Source organism: Thamnophis elegans, chromosome 4 (assembly GCF_009769535.1).
Source record: "Thamnophis elegans isolate rThaEle1 chromosome 4, rThaEle1.pri, whole genome shotgun sequence".
NCBI classification, from domain to species: Eukaryota; Metazoa; Chordata; class Lepidosauria; order Squamata; family Colubridae; genus Thamnophis; species Thamnophis elegans.
In genome coordinates this window covers 114819430-114843753 of record NC_045544.1, presented here as the reverse complement: position 1 = coordinate 114843753, position 24324 = coordinate 114819430, and the positions used below count along the sequence as shown (strand labels likewise).

General features: G+C 40.2%; 1 protein-coding gene across 1 annotated transcript in view; it reads right to left on the bottom strand.

The window, feature by feature from the left end:
- The window catches only part of HADHA (hydroxyacyl-CoA dehydrogenase trifunctional multienzyme complex subunit alpha), a 30851-nt gene extending 6587 nt beyond the window's left edge, over positions 1 to 24264 (bottom strand). The window contains exons 1-15 of the mRNA XM_032215962.1: positions 24123 to 24264; positions 16849 to 16890; positions 15443 to 15513; positions 13739 to 13872; positions 12714 to 12852; positions 11848 to 11967; positions 11660 to 11762; positions 10905 to 11027; positions 10633 to 10751; positions 8747 to 8803; positions 6536 to 6645; positions 5635 to 5769; positions 2611 to 2782; positions 1569 to 1655; positions 819 to 959 (exon numbers count right to left, since the gene is read on the bottom strand). Coding sequence (XP_032071853.1) covers positions 819 to 959; positions 1569 to 1655; positions 2611 to 2782; positions 5635 to 5769; positions 6536 to 6645; positions 8747 to 8803; positions 10633 to 10751; positions 10905 to 11027; positions 11660 to 11762; positions 11848 to 11967; positions 12714 to 12852; positions 13739 to 13872; positions 15443 to 15513; positions 16849 to 16890; positions 24123 to 24207 — 1638 coding nt within the window. The 5' untranslated portion in view covers positions 24208 to 24264. The remainder of the gene's footprint in view (positions 1 to 818; positions 960 to 1568; positions 1656 to 2610; positions 2783 to 5634; positions 5770 to 6535; positions 6646 to 8746; positions 8804 to 10632; positions 10752 to 10904; positions 11028 to 11659; positions 11763 to 11847; positions 11968 to 12713; positions 12853 to 13738; positions 13873 to 15442; positions 15514 to 16848; positions 16891 to 24122) is intronic.
- Positions 24265 to 24324: the final 60 nt, after the last annotated feature.

Here is a 24324-nt window from a genome sequence, read left to right as displayed (position 1 = left end):
AGTTGTTAAGCAGACAAATAATTGGTATATAAAAATTATTTTGTACCATCAAGAAAAAAAGCACAAATCTGGGCATTTTTGCGCCTTCTAGGGAAGAAATGGAAGACTCTGGAAGAATGGCTCTGTGAGAAGCAGAGCCGACAACCAAAGAGGAATGAAGAGCTGATGAGTAGATAATCTCAATACTTCCTCTCCAGATAAGAAGAAAGCTTAAGATCACCCATAAGTGTTACTGAGCATTGCTACTTACAAGGAGACCACAAGACAGCAGATTTAGAGTTCTGGGAAACAAAGGAAAAGCTATCTTGCTCAAACCACTGTTGGCATCTTTAAAAAGGCAGCTGGTTTGTATACTCGTAATCTTCGATTTACAATCATTCAGTTAATGACTGTTCAAGGTTACAACAGAACTGAAAAAAATGTATTTTAAGAGGAAGTGATGTTACTAAACTTGCTCATACTTGTTTTGATGAAAGGGGAAATTATTTCTTTATATATTTATTTTTTATCATATTCTTATTTTTCATTTTTCTATTTTTTCCTTTTCTGCAGCTTCTATTCTTTAGTCTTTCCTTTTTTTCAGTTTGTATTAATTTTTATTATTGTAATTTCTAGGAAAATTAGCTTTTTTTTTGGCTCTTGTGAAAGTCCTGTACATCTGCAGTAAGTTTCCTGTGAAGAATATGGCTGATACTGTGTCTTGTCGCAGCCTGCTCATGCGGTAATTTAGAAAAAAAGAAAGTTTAATCCTGGCCTTCTGACTCATAGGGATAATTCCACTGGGAGCCTTCTGTATTTTTCATAAAAACCACAATCACCTTAACCACAATGATGACTTTGCCTTGCTTGAGACCAATAGCCACAGCAGAAGCTGCTGTTTCTGGGGATGTCTTGTCAGTAGTGATGATCTCTAGCAGCTGCATCTTATCCACAGGAGAGAAGTAGTGCATCCCAATCACCTGAAGTATGCAAGAAGGTAAAATGGAAAAGAATGAAGACCCTCAACATACAGTGGGCTCTCCTGATAGGCTGCAAAGCAGAAAGAGCCAAATCCTTTACACAAGGAGATAAACAAGCCTAATTAAAGCTAAGCCTCATTTTATGTGTAAGATTTTCACTCCGTTAAACTGCTCCAGCTGCTGTACTTGTTTAAGTGATGCTGGAACAAATGGAAGCCAAAGACTAATGTTTTCTTTAAAACATGGGTATCAAACTTGTGCCATCACGCTGCCATCACGTGATGTATCGTGATGGTTTACCCTTTGCAGAACTGGAGTGGACGTTGTCTGCACATGACGGATCTGGCCTCTGGACCGCCAGTTTGACACCCCTGCTTTAAACCCATTTGCTAGAGTCTGCATCACAAAATGTTAGCAGAAATCTAGCGAGTGCAAGGCATTTAAGGCAGATAAATATCTGTAATTTATGAGAGAGGTCAAAGCTCGGGATTAGAGTAAAATGCTGTTTTTTCCAACAAGACTAAGATATGCTGTGGGGAAACCACAGATGGAGAGGCCTTACTTAACAATGGTTTTTCAGTATATTCTACAAAAAGACACCAAACTCACCTTTTCTGGCCTTTTGCTGGCTGCAGCTATCTGATTGATGGGAAGAGCAGATGTGTTGCTGGCAAAGATACAATGAGGAGGGATAATCTGGGAAGACAAAGCAAATGTTACATGTGGGAGAGAGAAAGTGCATCGTTATGGCTACAGTGATCTTATATAGAGACGAAACCACTTTTTCCCACTGCAATATGTGATCTGCAATACAGCACAGGTGTCAAACTTGATTGCGTCACGTGACGGATCGTGACATGACCTTTTTGCCTTTGTGGAGCCAGGGTGGGCATGGCCTGCGCATGAGGTATCCAGTCCGTGGACTGCCAGTTTTTCAGGCCTGGGATAGAACATCTTATAAAAGCCCCGATGTAGCCATGTGCTTGGTGCCTTGACAGAACTGGCTTGTACTTGGTAGGATGCAAGCAACAGGATGAGGACTGACATCCTTATAGTAATATTCCTTCCTTTGACTACTACAGTTCTAATGTTAATTGATGGAATCATCTAGTTGGACTGAATGGAGATACTTCCAGGGGCAGTCATAGGACCAGATTACTGACCAGAGATTAACGTACCTAGCAGTGGTGGGTTCCGGACCCCGGCACAGCCAGCACGCTGCGCACGGGGCTGGGTGTCGTACACGGGCACACACGCTATACGCACATGAACACCCCACCGAGCTGGCCAGTGGAGGTCGTGCAGGTGCCGCACACTGTGCACACATGCGCAATGGGCCAGTCGCATTATTAAACGGCCATGGAACGCGGGCAGGCAAGTGGGTCAAACGAGCCATTGTATCGGTACGGTGGCCGCTTCTCCTGGCTACTACCGTACAGCCATACCAGGCTGTACTGCCTGGAACCCACCACTGGTGCCTAGTATGATTGTGCTCCAAGATTAACATAATATTCCAATTTCTTCCGCTTTTGCAAAGGAATGAGGTGGCAAATTTTATATGGGAAATTAGGAAGGTGGGAGGTGCTCCCAAATATATCCAAATGCATGTCACAGACCCATCAGGTCCTTTTGGCCTTGAACTCCTACTTACTGCTTCCACCTCCTTCAGCACTTTGTGTTTGATGTTAAGGTCTTCAAAGACAGCTTCAATGATCATGTCCGTTTTCTTAAAGTCCTTGTAATCCAGCTGTCCCTTGAGGCTACTTAGGAGCATATCCCTCTCAAATGACGTCAGACTCTTCTTTTTCACTTTATCATTCAAGCTGAAAAAATTATTAGGGTGGGGACAGTGGAAAGTATTGAAAATAAGCTGTTGAGTAAAGTATAGCTGTGAAGAAGGCATTTACATTCATAATTTTTTTTATACTGAAGAGAGCTTGAATTAAGTTTTGAAGCTTTGAAGAAGCTTTCAAAAGCTAAGTAAAAACACCTACTATTTTAGAAGCAGATGGCTTTTTAACTTTAGGTTTTATTATTTTTAAGCCCTTCTAAAATATTGTTTTAGTTTTTTGTTTTAATTCTGAAATCTATTCCTTTACTGTAGATTTCTCGTAGCCAACCTGGAAATACATTTACTGATCAACGCACAACAAAACAAAAAGGCAAAGCTAAACAACACAGACTTTGAGGGCTAATCGTGCATTTATAAATAGCATAGTTTCCAAACAGTTTGCCAAATGCAAATGCTGATCCTGGATACCCTCCTAAAAAGGAGAATAATAATAATAATAATAAGATACTTGTCAAAATAAATATATTTAAGTAAAATGGAATCTGGGAGAGATACTACACTGATTTTTTTTTAAAAGCTTGCAAATGACAACTGTAGCATATGACAAGAATGTGTTGTTGTTCTCAAAATTTTCTGTCAACGGATAATTTATTACCAGAGTAGATCTCGCAAAGCCTAAACAAATCTAGAAAAACAGATGGTTCTCTAAGTAATTGAGAAACTATAATAGCTCTTCAGTAATGCCAGCAGCTTCTGAAGATTCATAATTTTTTAAAATGTATTTATTTAGAAAATTTATATGAATGCCCAAATTAGTCGCAGTGACTAAAATTAAGACACAGTAAGATTACTGAATCAGAATAATAGAGTTGGAAGGGATGTTGTAGGTCTTCTAGTCCAACCCCCTGCTTAGGCAGGAAACCCTTTTCTATGTCATACAAATAGCTGCTCAATCTCTTCTTCAAAACCTCCAGTGCTGGAGCAGTTACAACTTCTGGAGGCAAGTTGTTCCAGTGATTAATTGTTCTAACTGTCAGAAAATTTCTCCTTAGTTCTAGGTTGCTTGTGTCATTGATTAGTTTCCACCCATTGCTTCCTGTCCTGCCCTCAGGTGCTTTGGAGAATAGCTTGACTCCCTCTTCTTTGTGGCAGCCTCTGAGATATTGGAACACTGCTATCATGCTATCCATGCTATCCAGTCCGGCTTCAGGCCTGGCTACAGCACAGAAACCGCTTTGGTCGCATTGACCGATGACCTCTGGAGAGCCAGGGACGGAGGCTTTGCCTCCATCCTGGTCCTCCTTGACCTCTCAGCGGCTTTCGATACCATCGACCATGGTATCCTTCTGCGACGACTGCGGGAGGTGGGGGTGGAAGGCACTGTTTTGCAGTGGTTCTCCTCTTACCTCTTGGACAGGTCGCAGTCGGTGTTAGTTGGAGGGCAGAGATCGACCCCTAGGCCCCTAACATATGGGGTGCCGCAGGGTTCGGTCTTGTCCCCCCTACTTTTCAACATCTACATGAAACCGCTGGGCGAGATCATTCGGCGGCACGGGATAAAATACCACCAGTATGCGGACGATACTCAGTTGTATCTGTCCGCCCCGTGCCAACTCAATGAAGCGGTGGACGTGATGAACCAGGGACTTGAAGCTGTTAGGGACTGGATGAGGGCTAACAAACTTGTGCTCAACCCAGACAAGACCGAGTGGCTGTTGTGTTTCCCTCCCACCAATTCGGCAAGTATTCCATCTCTCAGGCTGGGGGGTCAAACACTACACCCCTCAGACAGGGTCCGCAACTTGGGAGTCCTCCTGGATCCACAGCTGACCTTCGAACACCATTTGTCAGCTGTGACCAGGGGGGCATTTGCCCAGGTTCACCTGGTGCACCAGTTGCGCCCCTACCTGAACCGGGAGGCTCTCGCAACAGTCACTTGTGCCCTTGTGACCTCTAGGCTGGAGTACTGCAACGTGCTCTACATGGGGCTGCCCTTGAAGAGTATTCGGCGACTTCAGCTAGTCCAGAATGCGGCCGTGCGAGCGATTGTGGGTGCACCTCGCTTCACCCACATAACATCTATCCTCCGCGAGCTGCACTGGCTACCTGTCGATCTCCGGGTACGCTTCAAGGTGCTACTTGTCACCCATAAAGCCCTTCATGGTAGTGGATCTGGGTACTTGAGAGACCGCCTACTGCCAATTACCTCCACGCGACCTATTAGATCTCATTGATTAGGCCTCCTCCGAGTTCCATCTGCCGGTCAATGCCGACTAGCAACCACGCGGAGGAGAGCCTTCTCGGTGGCAGCTCCGACCCTATGGAACGATCTCCCCGTGGAGATTCGTACCCTCACCACCCTCCAGACCTTCCGCACAGCCTCAGAATCTGGCTATCCCGTCAGGCCTGGGGCTAAGACTGTAACCCGCCCGAATGGTATGAATGTTGTGTTTTAATTATGTATTGTCTTATATGTTACAAGTTTGTCTCCCCCCCCCCTTTTGGGTTGTGAGCCGCCCTGAGTCCCCCCCAGGGAAAAGGGCGGCATATAAATAAACTTAATAAAAAATAAAAAAATAAAAAATAATGTCTCCCCTAGTCCTGATTTTATTAGAAAAGAGTTAGGCACAAAGATACTGAATTCCAGCATAAGAAATGCTGGAAAGAAAGGACATTGTTGGAGTCACACTTGCTACTCTAATAAGCTTCTCCAGCCTGTACATTTCTGACACGAAGAGCTTTTGAAGAGCAAAAAGATAATTTTTTTTGCATATTACTGCTTCAAAAATGACAAATACTGACAATTCAGGGCTGATGTTAATGCAGGATTCCAATCTCTCCAGACTGCAAATACACCAGAAGTTAGATGCTAAGTGGACATACCCTTTATAGACCTGCTGCTGTCCCCTGCTCAAGCCATCCAGAGTAGTATCCTTCATTATGATCTTAAGACCCTTTTCCATAGAAACCTGAGCAATTCCTGCACCCATCAAACCTGCTCCCAGAATAGCAAGATTCCTGCACAAAGAGGAAATCAAGAAAAAGAAATTCACAAGATAAAAGAAAATAATAAATTCAATATAATTTACATAATAAATAAATAATTCACATTTAAAATTCCTCTGTTTTAAATCATGCTGGAAAAGTAAGCAAATAATTAAAACAAGTTTGAATAATTTATTAGTTAAAAAGCATTAAATGCCCCCCTTAGCTTACTGGTCACTTCTGCTTCAAGCTAGGTCAATGTAATTTTTTGAGCCCAGAATCCTACTAAATTTAACAAGTGTATATTTATATAAACACTTGGGAGAAATGTTTATCTGTAAACCCCAATAATGCATTTCAAGTTACATTAAAAAAGAATCAACAGAAACTAAGATCTTTATTAGTTGTCTGAATGTTGGCATTTTCAATGCAGTTAGGATATAAACGTCCATTTCCCCTGCTTTGCAGTGGACAAGCTGGCTGTGTAGAAAGGTTTGAGCATGGTCCTGCCAGGATTCTGACTTTGCCTGTGCATGCAAAGCCCAATCTGAAGCAAAGCAGAACGACTAACTTTCTACCCTATCAGGACAAGCAGGGAAATGGGTTTTGGCTTAATTAGAATGTGTTCAACAATTTCAGAGCCAGTCCTCTCAAACTAGATTGAATTGGCTAAGTGACATTCCTGCCTTTTGAACTGGCCTGAATGTTATTAATGCAAACTATCTAATCTTTTACATACAAATAGACAGAACTGTTCTAACCAGCACAGCCTGAAGGCTGTTCAAAGAGTTGAACTCACTTGACTGGTTCCTTGGGCTCCCCAAATTTGTTCTTCTTGCACTGTACCTGACCATGATAGAGCCCCATTAAGGCCCTGCATTCAGGAGTCATCCCAAGTTCCCCAAATTTCTGCAAGAGGTGGGGATGGAAGAAGTGGAGAGAAAATGAAAAAGAAACATTCAGAGGAACTGCCGTAGAATCATAATACCATCCTGAAGTAACAGCAAAGAGTAAACAAGCACTCTATAGAAGGGCACATCAGAGGACCAGCTACAAATTAACATTGGTGGGGGTCACAATATTGTCACAGGGGGTCCGTGAAGGCTTGAAAAAATGTTATGAATTAAATCTTGAGTTAAATCTTTGTGGTCCATGGCCACAAAAGGTATTTAAATGGGTCAGTGTTAAAGAAAACTGCTGTAGTATTTATGTGCATGGCATTTCCCACTAAACCTGATGATTTTTCATCTGATTTAGCTTAGAAATTACACTGCTTCTAACTGATGATGATAGTGTTTAACATACTTTTGGTGTTAAGACCATATAAAGAGCAATAATGTAGTAATACATGCATCTTTAATCAATAATATAGGCATTTTTAGCAAGCTTTCCAGACAAAAGCTTAAATACAGATGTGATTTTAATTTTGCTGTATACGGTGTACCAATAGAAATATATACCTGTTTTTCTTGCTGGGTGCTTTTTTTGTTTTATGTCATAATCCATGAAAGAAAATGCCATTATAACCCAGGGTTTAAACTGTTATACCATTATACAGGTTTAAAAGTCACCATTTAAAAAAATTCACCCTGTTAGAAATATTACAAATATGATTTCTATCTATGGACCACAGCTTAATATTACAAAAACTGGGTCATTACAATAGCTGATGATGGTTTGAAAGCAACTGAAGAAACGAAACATAATCAGTGTTACACCCCAAAAAACTGAATTGTAATTTTTAAAAAATAAGACAGCAGACAGTTTGCATCAAAGGTTTTTTATAGTCCCTTATGTAGGTGTTCCTTATGTTATTGTTAGGATTTTGTTCAGTGATCTGCTGAAAACAGATTTTTCTTACAAAATAAAAGAATGGATCACACATTCTATCTCATTCTGGCTTGTAGGGCTGAAGGCTGGTTTCTTTTTTGAAATAAAGATGGGAAATCAGAAATTATGGCTAATCCGAGAGAGCAACTGATCATTCAATGCCCCTGATTACTGGAGAAATCCTGCAAGAAAACAGCACTGAAAACTCAAGGAGGATACTGCTAAGGCTTCAAGATAAAGACTTTAGAGCAGGGGTCTCCAATGTTGGCAACTTTAAGACTTGTGGACTTCAACTTCCAGAGATCCTCAGCCAGCTTTGCTTTAGAGAGCTGCTGATAAATTATCTCTGAAAAATATATTGAGAGCACTATTGCTCCAATAAGAAAGATTCTCACACATCCCCAATAGTATTATACAATGATATCCTTTTCTCTCTTAGCATAAAGAATTAAGGGCTTTTGAGATGTCTTGACTGAGTAGTTATAAACTAGAGACCTGAGAATCAAGCCGCAGAGACTATCCAGGTAATGATGAGAAGATAATTATAATGAAAATGACAAGTTCTGAAGATCAAATTTTGGAAGATGTGCCAACTGTTCATCTAGTAGTACTAAGACATGAAATGGCATCAAGGCAAAAGCCACTACCGGTCTGTCACCCTTTTAAGCCAAACATCTTTTAAGCATCATGTTAAACTTTTTAAAAATATATAATTTTATTTATATATTTTTCTTTAACATCCATAGGTGTTTAGTAGATAGTGTATTATCTGGGTCAATATATTTTGCATACAATTCTGATAGTGATATTACCATTTAAGTATACATAGTCATACTTTTTCAACTTTTAATATTTGTGTATAGATAGTAATCATATTATATTTCAGTTTACAGAATATTGTTTTTCAATTCTATTTTCTACTTTTTTTCCTAACACTTATTAAAATAACCACTGTATTAAAAATATTCTATGTTTATCCATCATCTCTTGCCCTTTTTAAAATTTCAACTCTTATTAGCTTTTTTGTGTATCTGTCCTGCTTCTCCTCTGGTATCTTATAACTCCTTTTGTCATGTTTATTTAATCTAAATATTTCCACTGCTACAGCATCTGTCTCTTGCTGTTTGATCTCTGACAGCATCACGTGAAACTTTTTAAAAGTGGATCAAAGATTCTTTACCTGGGATTCCAGAAGGTAGCCAGCTTCATTGCCTTGTTCTAGGCCAGTCTTCACTACCTAAACCAACAAAAGAAAATTTGTTCCCCAAAATATAGTTAGCTCATATTATTGACAACAACAGCTAAGACATTAAACACAGTATTAAAAACAGTTAAGAGAAAAAGAACGCATCAAAAGCCATTTCACTTTCCAAGTGTTGGAGAATGTGTTGCCTGCCCTTCTGGCTCTCCCCAGATCTTACAACTGAATTGTTTTTTTTTACCACCTTGGCAGAAAAGATTATAGCACAGAAGATAGGAACTTTGAAGAATGCAAAGAAATCTCATGTTTCTGAAAGCAGTTAACAATTCAGTGAAGCAATGCATCCAGGTTTTATTTTGCAATACTAGCATTTTTGACCAATGCTGCAGTGTGAGTGCTCCAGATCAGGTCCTCTTTTATGAGAAATTTAAAACTGGCAGATGACCTCTGTACCTCAGAAGCTGAAAACAGGTACAGAGCGTGACGATGTAGACAATTCTTGGGGACCCTCAGGCGAAACATGTGACACAACTGTTGTGCGAGCTGCATTCACTGCCGTTTTGCTTCTGGGCTCAATTCAAGGTGATGGTTGTCAACTTTAAAGCCCTTTAGGGCATGGATAAAGGGTATCTGAGGAACTGTCTCACCCCATGGAATTAACCAGCCCCAATTGTTCCAGTGGAAAAAAACTACTTTGGATCCCATTGGCCAAAGAATTTCGGCTAGTGAAATCCTGGAGAAGAGCCCACATTCTGGTAATTCTCTTTTTGGAGGGGAGATCTGCTCCCTGCACCTGGCCTTCTGATAGAATTTAAAAATGTGGCTTTGCTGCTTGGACTGGGGTCCCAACAGGGCCTGCCATATTGGGGGTAGCTGGCAGGCTAGAGAACGTAACTCACTCCCCAAGTCATCCATCATCTCGATTTTTAATCTTTAACTTCTCTATTCAATTCGTTTAATTGCTTCTTAGTGCGTTTTAATTTTCAATTAACTTGCAAGCCACCTAAAGCCACTATATTAGTGAAATGGGTAGCAAAGGAATTTAATGAATAAATAATGTATTCAGATCAATTAAATGCATAAATATAATAAATAGCAACAAATAGTACCCAGTAAAACTAGGAACGAGAAAAGAAAATGAAGAATATTAAACAAAGTAAAGCAAGCAGCAAATACAATTCAAAGTCTAAAACAATGTTTTAAATACCCATTAAAATAAAAAAGATTTTTATCTTTTTGCAGAAACTATATTTCTAGGTAACAGGTAAGCCACATCAAAAGGTCTCTTGTCTTATAGAGCCACTCGAAGAGAAACATAAGCTGCATTCTTTGAACTAGAACTTTCCATCAAAGAGCAGTTTTACAAATTCGGCCAGTGAGTATGCTGATGTGGTCTTTCAGTTTATACTTACTAATGTTTATGGAATAAGTGAGACGGTTGTGAGGGATAATCTCACAGATGCCAAAATGGCATGACTGTTCTGCAAAAGCTAAAAAACCTTTAGCCAACCCTTCTAAAATAAAAATATTTTGCTCCTCTAGGTAGAGGTCTCCTATACTGTAGTTTAGAACGTTTGTTAAATACTGAAGAACTATGACACATAAACTGCAAAGAGTTTGGCTTTCAGGTAACTAAATAATGTGTTTATAAATAGTTTCCTTTAACCAAAGTTGTGTTCCAAGTCATCTTGGCCAGCCCTTGTCCCAAAACAAGATCAAATATGCCACAAATCTTATTCTAAAGTCGATATAGCATTCAAAGCTGAAAACAAATGAGCAGAATCTACATATATACAGAAACACACGCTCCCTAACTTTGCAAGCCTGGGTGGAACCCCAAAAGCCACTGAAGAAACCTGAATTACCTCGATGATGCTCAAGGGTGCAGGATAAAGTCCTTTGGTTTGCTTCTGCACTTTTTTTTCTACTGTTTTGTATACTTGTTGCCTTACAAATGGAATTGTGAAGGCAAAATCCGTCACTTCTGTAAGACAAAGCAGTTCAATGACAAACTACTCTGGGCTAATTTGGCCTGCGGGCCGAAGGAACCCCAAGATTTCCAGAAGAGCAAAGCCAGGCCACCTTTTCCAAGAATCAAAACAAAACTACTTTAGCTGGTAATGTTGTGCCCACTCACTCTGAATCAGCCCTTTGTCAACCTTTCGGGTAATTGTTTTGTTGGCTAGTCCTTGGGCAAATGTAATGGCCACCTCTTCCAGATATTCCATGGTCCGTTCCTCAGGGCTCTTGATACCTGGACCTGCAAGTGCAACAAAATTACTAGCCTGCTGATCTTGATAACAGAAAAGACAACCTCCAGTATCACAAAAATCCTGTTAACAAAATAACAGAGTTGGAAGAGACCTTTGAGGTCTTCTAGTCCAACCCCCTGCTTAGGCAAGAAACCCTAGACCACTTCAGACAAATGGTTATCCATCTCTTCTTAAAAACTTCCAGCATTGGAGCATCCACAATTGTTGAAGCTACCACTCTTACTCCTCCTCCAAAATCCATATGTTGCTCCACTAATTTCTATTACATTGTAAGCCCATAGGCAGGGATGAATTGTTACTGATGGAATGATTGGCTTTTGATTGGGAGCTTCCCAGAGTGGGTTAGAAGATGGGAATCTATATAAATGTTAAATAAACAAAATAATTATTTCAAGCAAAGGTGGCCCACTCTTCCTTCATTTTCCCCTTGGCTCAATAAGCTTCCTTGTTCCCACATTGTAGAACATCCTACAAATTTACAACTTGCCTCCATTCTTTAAATCCCAGTCCTAGAGCTGTATTCCCTCCCTTCATTCCAACAATATTATCTTCTCATAATATTCTCTTCTCCAAGGTGAATTTGAGGCAAAAAGTTTGGTTGGAAAGATCACAATCTAACCTAGTGGATCCACCAGCTGGTCTACTAGTCCCATTTTTTTTGCTTTGTCAGCACGAATATTTCTTCCAGTCAACATCATGTCAAAGGCGGCAGGAATTCCTACCTGAAATACAGAATTAGGGAATTTATATATCCAAAAAGGGGGCAGAGGAAAGAAAACCGGGTGTTTATCGAAGAAATAATCTCACCATCTTTGGCAATCTCTGTGTGCCTCCTGCCCCTGGAAGCAACCCCAGCAACATCTCAGGAGTCCCCAGGACTGTCTTTTTATCCTTAGTGGCTATTCTATATTGGCAAGCGATGGCAACCTGAAAAATCAGAAAGTACAATTACAACTCATTTTCCACTAAACACATTCCAGGATCCAGCAATTGTTTTGTATGAACTTTATTCTCTATTATTTATTTTCCTCACAATAACAACTCTGTGAGGTGGGTTGGGCTGAGAGAGTGATTAGCCCAAAATCACCCAAATAGTTTTTCATGTCTAAGATAGAACTAGAACTCAGAGCTACCTGGTTTTTAGCTTAATGCCTTAACCACGAGACCAACCTACTCAGTGGTGGGTTCCGGATTCCGTACTGGTTGGAATGGCCCCAGCATCACCCACGTGGATGCACGCAGCGCACGCATGCGTCATACTTGCCTGCGATGCTTCCGCAAGCCTCTGCGACGCTCTACCTGCTTGGCGGAGCGTTGAACAGGTGCCCTACACACCATGAGCATGCATGGAAGTGCCAAAAGCTTAAAGCACAGGTAAGGAGCATGGGTGGGCCCTCCGGAGCACCATACCGGAACGGTAAAGGTGCTCCAGGCAAGATCCAATACGTCTGTACCGGGGCGTACCGCCTGCAACCCCCCAATGAACCTACTTCTCTTTATGCTGGAATCCCCATTTTCTGAAACAATCCTACATTAATAACTCTTCTTGAAGTTGCTCCATAGATTTTTCTAGTCAAATGTTTGGCAGAATTAGCGAGCTGGAATTTTTATTGATCTGTTTTTATTGTATCTAGGTCCTTTTTGACTTCTCTTATGGAAGCCTTTCTTCATACCTCTAGCCCTCCACCAAGGCAGGAACCACTGATTGCAGCGACAATGGGTTTGGGTGACTTTTCAAGGCTGTGCAACATCTTCTGTCCTTCCCGAGATAGTTCAGTTATTTCTTGGCTGGACCCACAAACCTCAATCATGCTACAATGTGAAAGCAGTGGAGAAAGCCAGTTGAATGGTGGCTCATAAAGAGAATAATATTTATTTCATATCTATGAAAAAGCAATTCAAAGTTTTTTTTCAAGTGACCCAGAGTCGCCTTATGTTTTTTTTGTGAATACTGCTTTAAGTTAAGGTGAGTTAAAATCTTTCTCAACTTCATCTAATACTCTAATAAGATTCATTTCATTCTTGCTGAGTGCTAGTATTTATTTGGTGAAAAAAATGTTTCCCTAGTAAGCAAGAAAACAGTTGCCTGCTACCTTGATTTTTTTCTGGAAAGTGTCAATTCAGCTACCATCAAATTACTGATTTGGTAATTTCACGCTTTCTATATTGGAAACTTTACTTCTCAATTTCCAAAATGGATTAGATTGGTACATTTTGGGAGGTGGGGTGTTTCTCCAGAAAGTACATCCCTGAATTTCTGAGTTTTATACACTTTCACTAAAGGAGGGGAATTTTGTTTTGCAATAAAACACATGTTAATGCTTTCATGTTCTTTCACTGAACTTAGAAGTCACCAATCTTCTACAACCGGGAAGGAGCCATCCTTATGATCTGCTACCTGTGTTATTCCAATTTGTTTCCAGTAGGGGGCAGAGGATTTTAAGCACATTACCTGCTTTGTTGTCCTCTGATATTTGTAGATAAATTGCAAAGCAAACTGATTTCTATTTTGCTGTAAAGCATGCTCAAGGAAGAAGCAGTAAATCTTTTTGCTGTAATCTCTCAGGCAAAATATGTAAAAGTACATACATTAAGAGTGTTAAAATAACCCAATAGGGGTGACCATTTACTCATCATTTTTTTTAAACTAAAGAAATATGTCCATTATCTAGCAGGGATTCCCTTCCACAGAACTTACTTGATGTCTGCCCCTGCAATAAAACAGCCAGGCTTTCCTGAGATAAGGACCGCACTACTGACAGCATCGTTGCTCCATATTTCTTTCATTACATCTACGAACTCAGCTTGCATTTCCTTGGACAATGTGTTTACCTGTAACAAGAAATAGGTACCGTAAGTTAAAACCAAAGTTCAGTATTAGATGGAGACATCCTTTGCCTTTCTTCCCACCTGAAAATGGCACTCTCCCCAAAAGAGCCAATGCTCACAGAGGCTATGATATTTAAGAATTAAGTACAATTAAACAATCAAACACAAATGTTTTTTGAGGTACTTTAAAAAGTAATGATTAGCATACATTTAAAATGCATGGACAAAATCCTGAAGAACTGAACTCCATTATCTATGATATGATTTTGTTATGGTATGATTTTGTCATAGCTAATATGGAGTGCTTGCAATGGTTGACTGTAAATAAGAAAAGCTGCAACAAATTAAGATCAGAGGGTTGAAGCAGTAAACAAAACAAAAAAAAGAAGACGACACTTTCTCAATCCTGTAAGATAAATTGATGAGAACTTGGCAAGTTGGTCAATTTTGGATAGAGGTGTTTTCTGCTTTGAAAAGTACAAAATGCCTGGCAGCCGCTTCTGGGAGGAATACAAGGCCACTTCATGTTCTTATTATAATTGAGAAGTTATATATTCTCTTCCCCAATTTGGCTTGAGTGTTTTTGTGAAATGATGCTGCTTCCATTGAATCATTGTGAATGATGCTAGAGGATCATTCTGTGATAATCTTCTAGTTTATGAAAATCATTTTTATGTTTCCATCCATTATAAGAAGCAATGGATGGAAACATCAAGAAGAGATCCAACCTAGAACTAAGGATAAACTTTCTGTCAATGAGAACAATTAATCAGTGGAATGGCTTTGCCTCCAGAGGTTATGGGTGCTCCATCACTAGAGGTTTTTAAGAAGAGATTGGACAGACATTTCTCTGAAATGGTATAGGATTTCCTGCTTGAGTAGGGGGTTGGACTAGAAGACCTCCAAGGTCCCTTCCAACTCAGTTAATCTGTTATTACTTGAGCGTATCCACTCTGTCCAAAGGCACTGGATGGGCAGAAACAGTTGGAAATAGGTGGTCCCTCCAGTAACCAGGCCCTGTGCCATGTTGAGGTTGATAGATAACAACCAGCATGTTGAACTACACTCAGAAGCCAGTTGACATCCAATGCAACTCAGGCAGCACAAATGATACTTGAGATTAACAAGTGCCCATTTATTGCTTGTGCCATTGGAGCTGAACCAGCAGTAGCTTCTGAATGAACAGATTACAAAAAGATCACTTAGATCAGATATACCGAGTTCACCTTGCCACCCACAAAAATGTAGTTCTGCTATGGAGGCCAGTAACTGATGCTGAAACTAGACTCTATGCAGTACAGATCTGGGTTGAAACCACACCCCAAGCCTTACAACTAATCTTTATTTTATAATGGTTCTTATTGTCATTACTATATTAGAGCCTGCCAACTTATTTTTTTTTTCCATTTTGGAAAAGTTCCTACTCCTTGTTTAGCTCTCCAAGACTCCAACCTCCACTTTCAAGTTTTCTGTACAAGATCTTCCTTCATCATCCTTACTTCATTGTATTCTAAATATCTGTATTATTATTGTAAATAACGTTCACCAAGTGAAAAGCAATTGGAAACCTTACCTTGGAATTAGGGGAGTTAAAACGAACGACAGCAACATCTTCTTTGATGTCATAATTAACATGGGTTCTAGCTAAGATAGAAAAGAGGTAAGAAATGCATGTATTATTCTACACCCTAGAATTCAACAGAGGAGGAAAAAATCAAGTTCAAAATTACCAAAATAATTACCATTATTTTTCAGAGTATAAGACACACCTTTTTCCCTCAAAAAAGAGGCTGAAAATCTGGGTACGTCTTATACACTGAATACAGCATTTTTGGCTCCTGAAACCCCGCCCCTTCACTAAAATGGCTGTGCATAGCCTGTAGGAAGCTTTTAGAGAGCTCCTGGGGGCTGGGGAGGACAGAAATGAGCAGAAAAAAGCCCGGTTTTTGCTCAATTTTAAACCCCCCCCCCGCCCAGTCCCCAGGAGCACTCTATAAGCTTCCTAAAGGCTATCCATGCCCCTTTTTTAAAACGAAAAATGGGCCCGTTTTCACAAAAAACAGGCCTCTTTTTGCTTGTTTTCCCCCCCCACCCACGGAGCACTCTGCAAGCCCCCTAAAGGCTACTCATGCCTTTCTTGGGGGGGGGGGGGAAGGGGCCTGTTTTCACACAAAACGGACCATTTTTGGGAGGTTTACCGAGTGCAAAAACTTTTTTTTCTATTTGTCTCTTCAAAACCTTGGTGCGTTTTATATTCCGAAAAATACAGTATACAATGCCATTAATAGTTAGCAAAAATAAGTAAATATTTCAGATCCTATGGGAAACAAAGATATCAGCTCTCATTGACAGGAGAGCAATTGTTCAACATAATGTGATGAACAAAAGGTCTTACTGAGATACCCTATGCTATGCAGATATTTCAAACCTCTTGGGCCTATATTAGTCATTCTCATCACTTTCACCTTTCCATAGGGTGAGGCAATATTCCTCCATTCCAGATGTGTAGCTATAATTCCCAACCTTTTCAATAGTTATCACACAACACACCTGGAAAGCAAAGCTAAGTGATTAGCCGATATGTGTCTTAATTACTGCTGCTGTTCCAAGTTTCATTCTTGTTTTGGCAAGTCCTTCCTATGCATAGCTGCTTATGAAAGAACCCAATCTTTGGCCTCCAGCATTTATAATGCAAAAAGAAACATGTTAGATTAAAAAAAAATTCTTTCTAATGTGAAATGAAAGTTCCCACACCCCTGCTTCTCCCAGTAGGCTACTGTTGTCTACATCTTTATTTACCCCACGTGTTTGCATTTCAGTTTCCTTCTCATTATTTTGTTACACGTACAAAAAACTTCTGAACAGATTAAAACAATGTGCAAAAAATTGACCAAGAGTCACCTCTATGTAATTTCATTCCATCAGTCAAAATTCCAGCTTACACCCATCAATCCCCACCAAGGAAGTATTTACACTTACATTTAACGGCAGGGGAAGTGCTGAGGTTTCGGCAAGCATAATCTGGAAGAGATTTCAGGAGTTACACAGGGCCAAAAAAGTTATTTTAAATCCTCATGAGCAAATATTTAAAGATCTGGGCATTCCAAAGAAGCATCACTTTTTTTAAAAAAAATCATTGGGTGCCTCCTGAAAAATATATTCAAATGCAGATAGTCCTTGACCTATGATCACAATTGGGACAGAAATCTCACTGAGTGAAGATCTCACTGGGATGGCACATGACCACAAGCTACGTCTCCCAGTTGCAGTTGTTAAGTATCTGCACGGGTTGTTAAACAGATCACCTTTCCCTGCTGCACTGTACCAAGAAGACCAGAAGCCTCTTCATGCTCTACAGGCTCTTTAGGCCCAGGCTATCTCCCAGTCCCTACTAGGCCCAGGAGGCCCAGACCTTCCCCTTACTCCACCATGCACAGGCCCACTTACCTTTGTCTTTTTCTGCAAGCAGGCCCCATTCTCATGATCATTGGAAAGCTCTTTCTCAAAATGGTGCAATTTGGAAAAGGGACCTTCCAAATTATTATGAGAATGACTGCATTTGTTAGCTTCCCCAACTAGAAAGCTAGCAAACATGACCATTCCGAAGGCTAAAAGTATTTTAGGCCTCAGAATGATGGTGTTCACTAACTTTCCAGTGTTCTTCCATGCACAGGAAACAGCACCTGTGCTTAGGCTCCAGAAACCCTGCTTGGATCTTCAGGGTCTGAGGCCGGTTACTGCAGGGGCTGAGCTCTCCTGTGTATGTGGAAGAGAGCACCTCTGCTGCGTTGCAGAAAGAGGGCTCAGATCTTCAGGATCCAAGCCCATTTCTGCAGTCATTGGAGGGATTGAGTTCTATTGGGCAAGCAGCTCTTTCAGCCAACCTCCCAGAGATAAGAGGAAGTCCTCTTGGCAGATGGCAGCACTGGAAATCTTTCCTGCTGGCTTCCCTCATGGACTTTCTGGGAAAGCTGACAGAGAAGATTGCAAACGATGACATGATTGTGGGGTGCTTGGCAACAAGTCATAAGTGCAAACCGTTTGCAACAGTTCATGTATTTGATGGGGATCGCATGACATTATGCGATGGCCGGAGGTGTTTTAAGGGCCACAAAGCTCCATTTTGGAAACTATTGTAACCTTGAACATGAACTGTTAAATGACCTGTTGTAAATCAAGGGCGACCTGCAGTCCTTCTTTGCCAACTGCCTTGGACAACAACCATTCACAGCTATGACAGTGATGAAAAAGTAACTTTGAGACTAATGCCCTTATTTACAATCTTTGCACTCCCGCCCTCTCTCTCCCCCTCCCTCCCCCACTCTCTCTTTCATTATTTGTAATGATATATGCGAATGATCTGGAGAGATGATGGGAAGAGATGCTGCCTAGGAAACAATCAAACAAGGGGAGGGGAGCCCATGGCTGCTTAATGGTCAGGTGGTCTCCCATTTTATGACTTTTTTTGCCACAGTTGTTAAATGAATCACTGCAGTTGTTCGGTTAGTAACATGGTTATAAAGGGAATCTGGTTTTCCCATTGACTTTGCTTGTCAGAAAGTCACAAAAGGCGATCACATGACTCCAGGACATTGCAACCATCACAAATATGAGCCAATTGCCCATCATCCGTATTCTGATCACACAACCACAAGGATGCAGCAATGGTCGTAAATGGGAAAGATGGTCATAAGTCACTTTTGTCAGTACTGTCGTAACTGCAAACCGTCACTAAACAAATGACTGTAAGTCGGGGACTCCCTGTACATTGTTACTATGACCTCAGACATCCTGAGTTTATGTGCTTTTGGCACCTGGGAGTGAAAAATTGGATCCTCTTTACTTATTATGGCCAATAACTGCTGAATGGGGATGATGGGAGTTGTAATCCATCCTAATTGGAGAAGAATATACATTATGTGTCTTCTCAGGTTAAATCAGTGTATCTTGTCTTAGATCAATGGCCTTTTAAGTGCTACCAAAAGAGCTCCTAGTGCAGTTCTGAGCTCATCAGGGACTTAAACACTGAATAGTATTTTGCTCAATATAATTTTATAGAACAGAATTCTTTATTGGCCAAGTGTGATTGGACGCACAAGGAATTTGTCTTCGGTGCATTTAATTTAATATTATATTGAACAAATGCTGGGTGGCATGGCTTTTGGCTTTTTGTGTGACTTTAAACTGAAAACATGGACAAATCTTACATTCATAAAATCTGGTTAAATAAAAAAATAGCAATAAAAGAGTATGCAAAAGCTGTCTGGAATGCAAAAAGCAATGACCTGTTTTCTAAAAAACAGCACTTTTAACATTCTATCACCTATGACTGTTGAAGTATGGCTTTCAAAGCATATTAAATGTGAAACAAGTTAATAACTGCTAATTACCTATTATACACTGAGCAAAAATGATATGAAAAAGTGTACTCAAAATGGGCAGGGAGGATGTGCAAGTCCTAAACAAAAACACAACACTTAATTTAAAAAACCTACACGTTCATACTGAAACATGCTATGCTTTGTAAGTCAATCACATGATCTCAGCTCAAAACTGGCAGAGTGCCCTGCCTTCCTGCTTACTTTTGAATAGAAGCAAACAGAAAGGAAAGGACCTTTCACCTACATTCCATCTCCTCCAGAAATGCAGGCAATGAATTGCTGGGATCATATGCTTGTCCCCACTACTATCTTCCTAACAAGTCTATCCGTGTTTGTCTTCTCTATCACAGTCAGCTCAGCAAGATAAGCATGCAATATTTACCCAAAAGGAAGATGTATTTAAAGAGAACTGCTCCCCACAAAATGGAACAGATAGAAAATGAACTAGGAACACAGATTAAAATTCAACATAATGCCCAGCTTTCCTACATTGTCCACTTAGCGTTGCCAGGTCCCACTGAAACCAAGCCAGGAAAACTCACTCCTACCCCATATAAATGAATGCATTTGACACACTTGCATGAGTATATATATTTGTGTTTATATACACATATACATATACAAATTTTCCATTGTCAGTCTCACCATCTTTATTCTTACCACATATATTTTAATCTGTATCTTTTCTCCATAGATAAGAGTCAAGGGTCATTTTTTATTGTGGTAGCACAGAACATGGTTAAATAATAAATGTATTTACCAGAAACTGCATTCCCAGTTTGTTTTCAACAATTTCCACAATTTACAAAATATTATTTAAGGGGAAATCCTCAGTATACTGCAACCTAAATATGCTCATGTTGTAAAGTTGGGATTGATTTTTGTCCACAATTCCTGGGGCCAAAAGATTTCTCTCCTATCCAGTTTTTTGGGAGGATTTCACCAAATTAAATCTGTTTGCTACTTTACTTATTCTAAAATAGCAGAGTCCTGTAGTTTGACATCTTTTAAAACCAATGTTGAAAATTATATATGTCCAAGTATATAATACTATAGCATTAAGAAAGTATGTACATTGTACAATAACCTTTTATCACTTTAAAAGTAGCCTTTGAACTTATATGGACATGGAAGAACATTGGCAGCAATTGCTTTCCTATAGTTTTGTAATATACTATATCAGATGAAAACGAACTGATAACTATCTTGTACGTGATGATATTTCAGCCATGAAATCTAATGTGATGACATAGCATTAGATATCTTTAGGTAACAAGTCTTTCTTTTTTCTTTCCATACCTTTCCTTGTTTAGAATATAATCCTAATCATTATACCACATGTTTCTTCCATGGCTATTTAAAGGAAATTCAGTAGAGTAATTGTTTTAAATTGTATGCTTTGGAGTAACAAAATGTACAAGATTGGTTTTTCAGAGGTAGTTTCTCTCTGAGGAAAATACAAGAATTTATCTACTGACAACAACTTGTAATGTACCTCCACACTTGAATCACAATCAAAGATAACAAATAAATAAACAACTTTTAACAGCAAAAAATCCAATACAAATTTTAAAGTCAAATGAGATCAGGCAAATTTATTATGAATTAAAAACCAATTAAATTGAGTAACAATAGAATATAACATACAACTGATTGTACCAGAACAACAGAATCTTGCCTATTTATTGAAAAAAAAGCATATTTAAATGCTCTTATGATGTGGTGCCTGGAGAAAGGAACATCTAAAAAGTTATTTCCTTAGGCCTGTTTTCAGATCTTCAATATTATATTAAGATTTGTTTTATTTACCAGACTCTTAACTAACAAAGCCAGTGATGGCAAACTATTATAAACTGCTGCATTAGCAGAGAAGTGGACAACTTTTTGCTTACTTGAGACACGTGATTTTCTGAGAAGACTGAAGGGATGAAGAGAGAGGACTGGAGACATAAATTTGGTGCAAGCCACAATTTTCTGGCAATAATTAAACAGCTGCATTAAAATTCTACCTATCAGTTTCTAAGGTAGCAGAAAATCATTTCCTTCAAACTGCTGAGTCCTATGCTGCCCGAGCCCTAAGAAGGCTGACTATTAGTTGCTGCCTTTTTTAAATGAAGGGTAGTTTAGAAACATGAAGTGTTCCCCCATCTGTATTTCCCATCCCACCAAGCTTGATATCAACAATTAACTGTTCTCCCTAACAGGAGTTGGGTTGGATGAAGGTGACACATGGAACAGCTTGTTTAACTATCTATCAAGCTGTCCAACTAATATGTCACAGGAGTAAAATACCACATGCTCGTGACTTCTTAATAAGGCTATTTATGAACACAGATCTAGTACCCCTCTGAAAAAAAACCTAAACCCCCGTGTAAAAATAGCTTGGTTGATGGGTTGCAGGCCTAAAACAGGGATGGAGGACAAATTTGAAGAAGCAATCAATAAAAAGTGAGCTCCATTGTTGATTACTGCTGCAATAGAACAGCAGTGTGAACAATAAATCCGATTCTGGAATGGGGATAATAGCACCTAGAAATAGCTCATGGATGATCATGGAGATGGAATGGAATAGCATCAACGCCACCTGGCACACTCTAGCTCCATATTTGTAACCTAATTTTTCAAAGTCAATCATGATGCAATTCTTCTCGATTATCTATAGGAGCCAATCAAAAGTCAAGCATAGGAGATGGGTTTTTTTTTTACATCTTTGTCTTAACTATTGTATTTTTGTTCACCAAAATGATTTTTATTACAAAGTCAGACTGCAACAAATTTGAAAATATGACCATTAGGTTCTTTGAAATTTGGGAACCAGATTGTCATCCTGACAATCCTTTTCTAAAATCTTTAAAAACATAAAATAATTTATGCCCTTTTCTTATTCTAGTTAATTTTCATTAATTACAAACTGTTAAATAAAGAACCTGCATGAACTACAGGTAGTTCTCAGGATATAAACATTTGTTCAACCTATAACACTGAATGAGTGGGACTTACAATTGATCCTCAATGTTCCAGCCATCACACAGTCACATGATCATGATTTAGACATTTGGCAATTAGTGGCCTGCCTGCCTCACCATTCTTCCTGCCTGAGACTGACACCTCTTCCCACAACAAACATATTAGTGGGATTACAGTGACAACCAGGACTACTGTTGATGTAGATTCAGTCATGTAACATTGTGCTTTATGATTGCATTGCTTAGTGATGGAAATTCTGGTTCAACTGCCATCATAACACTATTACTACTTGTGCAATGGGACTCATGGTTTACAACACTTCAGAAAGAAACCCAAATGTATAGGTGCTGCATTAACCATTTAAGTGATTCATCATTTCCCCATCCTGAATTGCACATATTCTCCACTATCACAGAGGTTAAAATGCTAGACTTGGAACAGGGAGACCTAGATTCAGATTCACCCTCACTTATGGAAGTAAATTTATCTACTCTATTGTTTAAGCTTTCACTGTTCTGTACTGGACAATTTCCATTTAGATTGTTAGTCATACCGGAGCTTATGTGAAACCTGGGTGGGGCAAGGATTGTGTGCACACGGGCTAGAAGGGAGGCTGGCAAACCATGAACTGAGGCGGGGAATTTGGAGAGAGACAAGACATGTTGCCCCCCCCTCCCCCCTGCAACACCTCACCTGCAACTCTTCTTTATTGGAACACACCTCTCTTTTTGCAAGTGCATCAGCCCAGGAAGCTCCATCTCAGAGTGGGTGCAGGAGATCTGAGGCTGGACTGGCCCAGACAGCAGCAACAAAAGGAAACACCCACAAAGTGGGGGGAACAGGGTAGTAGGAAAAGGGTGTGTGTGTGTGTTTGTGTGTGTGTAGTATTTAGTATCAGGGTGTCAAAAGTTCAGGAAGTTGAGTCCAACTATTTAGGGGAGGCTGCAAGGTATGAATCCCTCTCTAGTTCTGCAGAAGGATCCTTGAGAAAGGAGATGGAAAGGGGAAAGGGGTTAGATAGAGAAGCTGGATTTGCAGGGCTGGTGGTGCAGCAGGAGATGGCTAGGCTGACAGGTCCAACTCAGTGAGCCATGTCATCTGTGTCCCTGAGCTGCATTCTCCAAATATGACAGCTTGATATATAATCCCACAAATTGTACGCCACTTTAAAACTACCCCAAAATAGCTTCAAAAATGCAACCCACAAATGCCACAATTTTCCTGCAACTGATCTCCAAAATCAAGCCCAAATGGGCAGGGAAAAAGCCCAACTGGCAACAACTGCTGTGCATCAGGGGAAGCAGGAACCACCCATAAAGGGGAGGGGGGAGGAGAATCTGTGGTGATGCTGGAGGATTGCGTATCAGGTGCCAAGAATTCAGGAGAGGTCAAGAAGAGTCTAAATATTAAGGGGAGGGGGTGTTTGATGTTGCAAGGCCTCAACCCCCCTCTAGTTTTGCAAAAGGGTCCTTGGGAGAGGAGGTGGAAACAGAGGAGCAGCAAGAAAGGAGAAACTGGATTTAGAGAACGAAGTGCATGAAACGACTCTAATAATTTCGTAAGTTCTGCTTATATTTGAGCCTAAATATGCAAGGGGTTCCCCGAGGCCTGAAAAATATTTCAAGGACGCCTCCAGGCTCAAAGGGCTGATCTAGAAGATCGCGATAAAAGGCACGCTGGAGTGAAGTAGTCTAAATAATCTATTTGACCACTTCCCATTAAATGGAGAGAAACAAGCATAAAGGAAGAGCATAATCTGGTGCCAGTTTAGACCATGAGTAAACCTAGAAACGCCCCCTTCCTCCATTCCTCCCTTCCCCTACAAAATGAAATGTCTGTGCTCTTCCTCCTATTCCCATCTCAATTAACCGAGAGCCTGAAAGTTTCCCTTCCAGCCTTTCTCACCTAAGAGGTTGCTCCGGCTCGAGCAATACTTGGCAGCGGCCGTGAAGCGCGTCAAGCTCCCGATAGCCCTGACAGCAGCCGCCATCTTAGCCCAGCGGGGAGGTCGGTCAAGCAAGCGAAGATTGAAAGAAGCGAAGGAAGTCGACAGGGGCGTGGAAAAGCCCATGGGGGCTTTCCCCTCCCCTCCGTCGCCCTCGTTTAC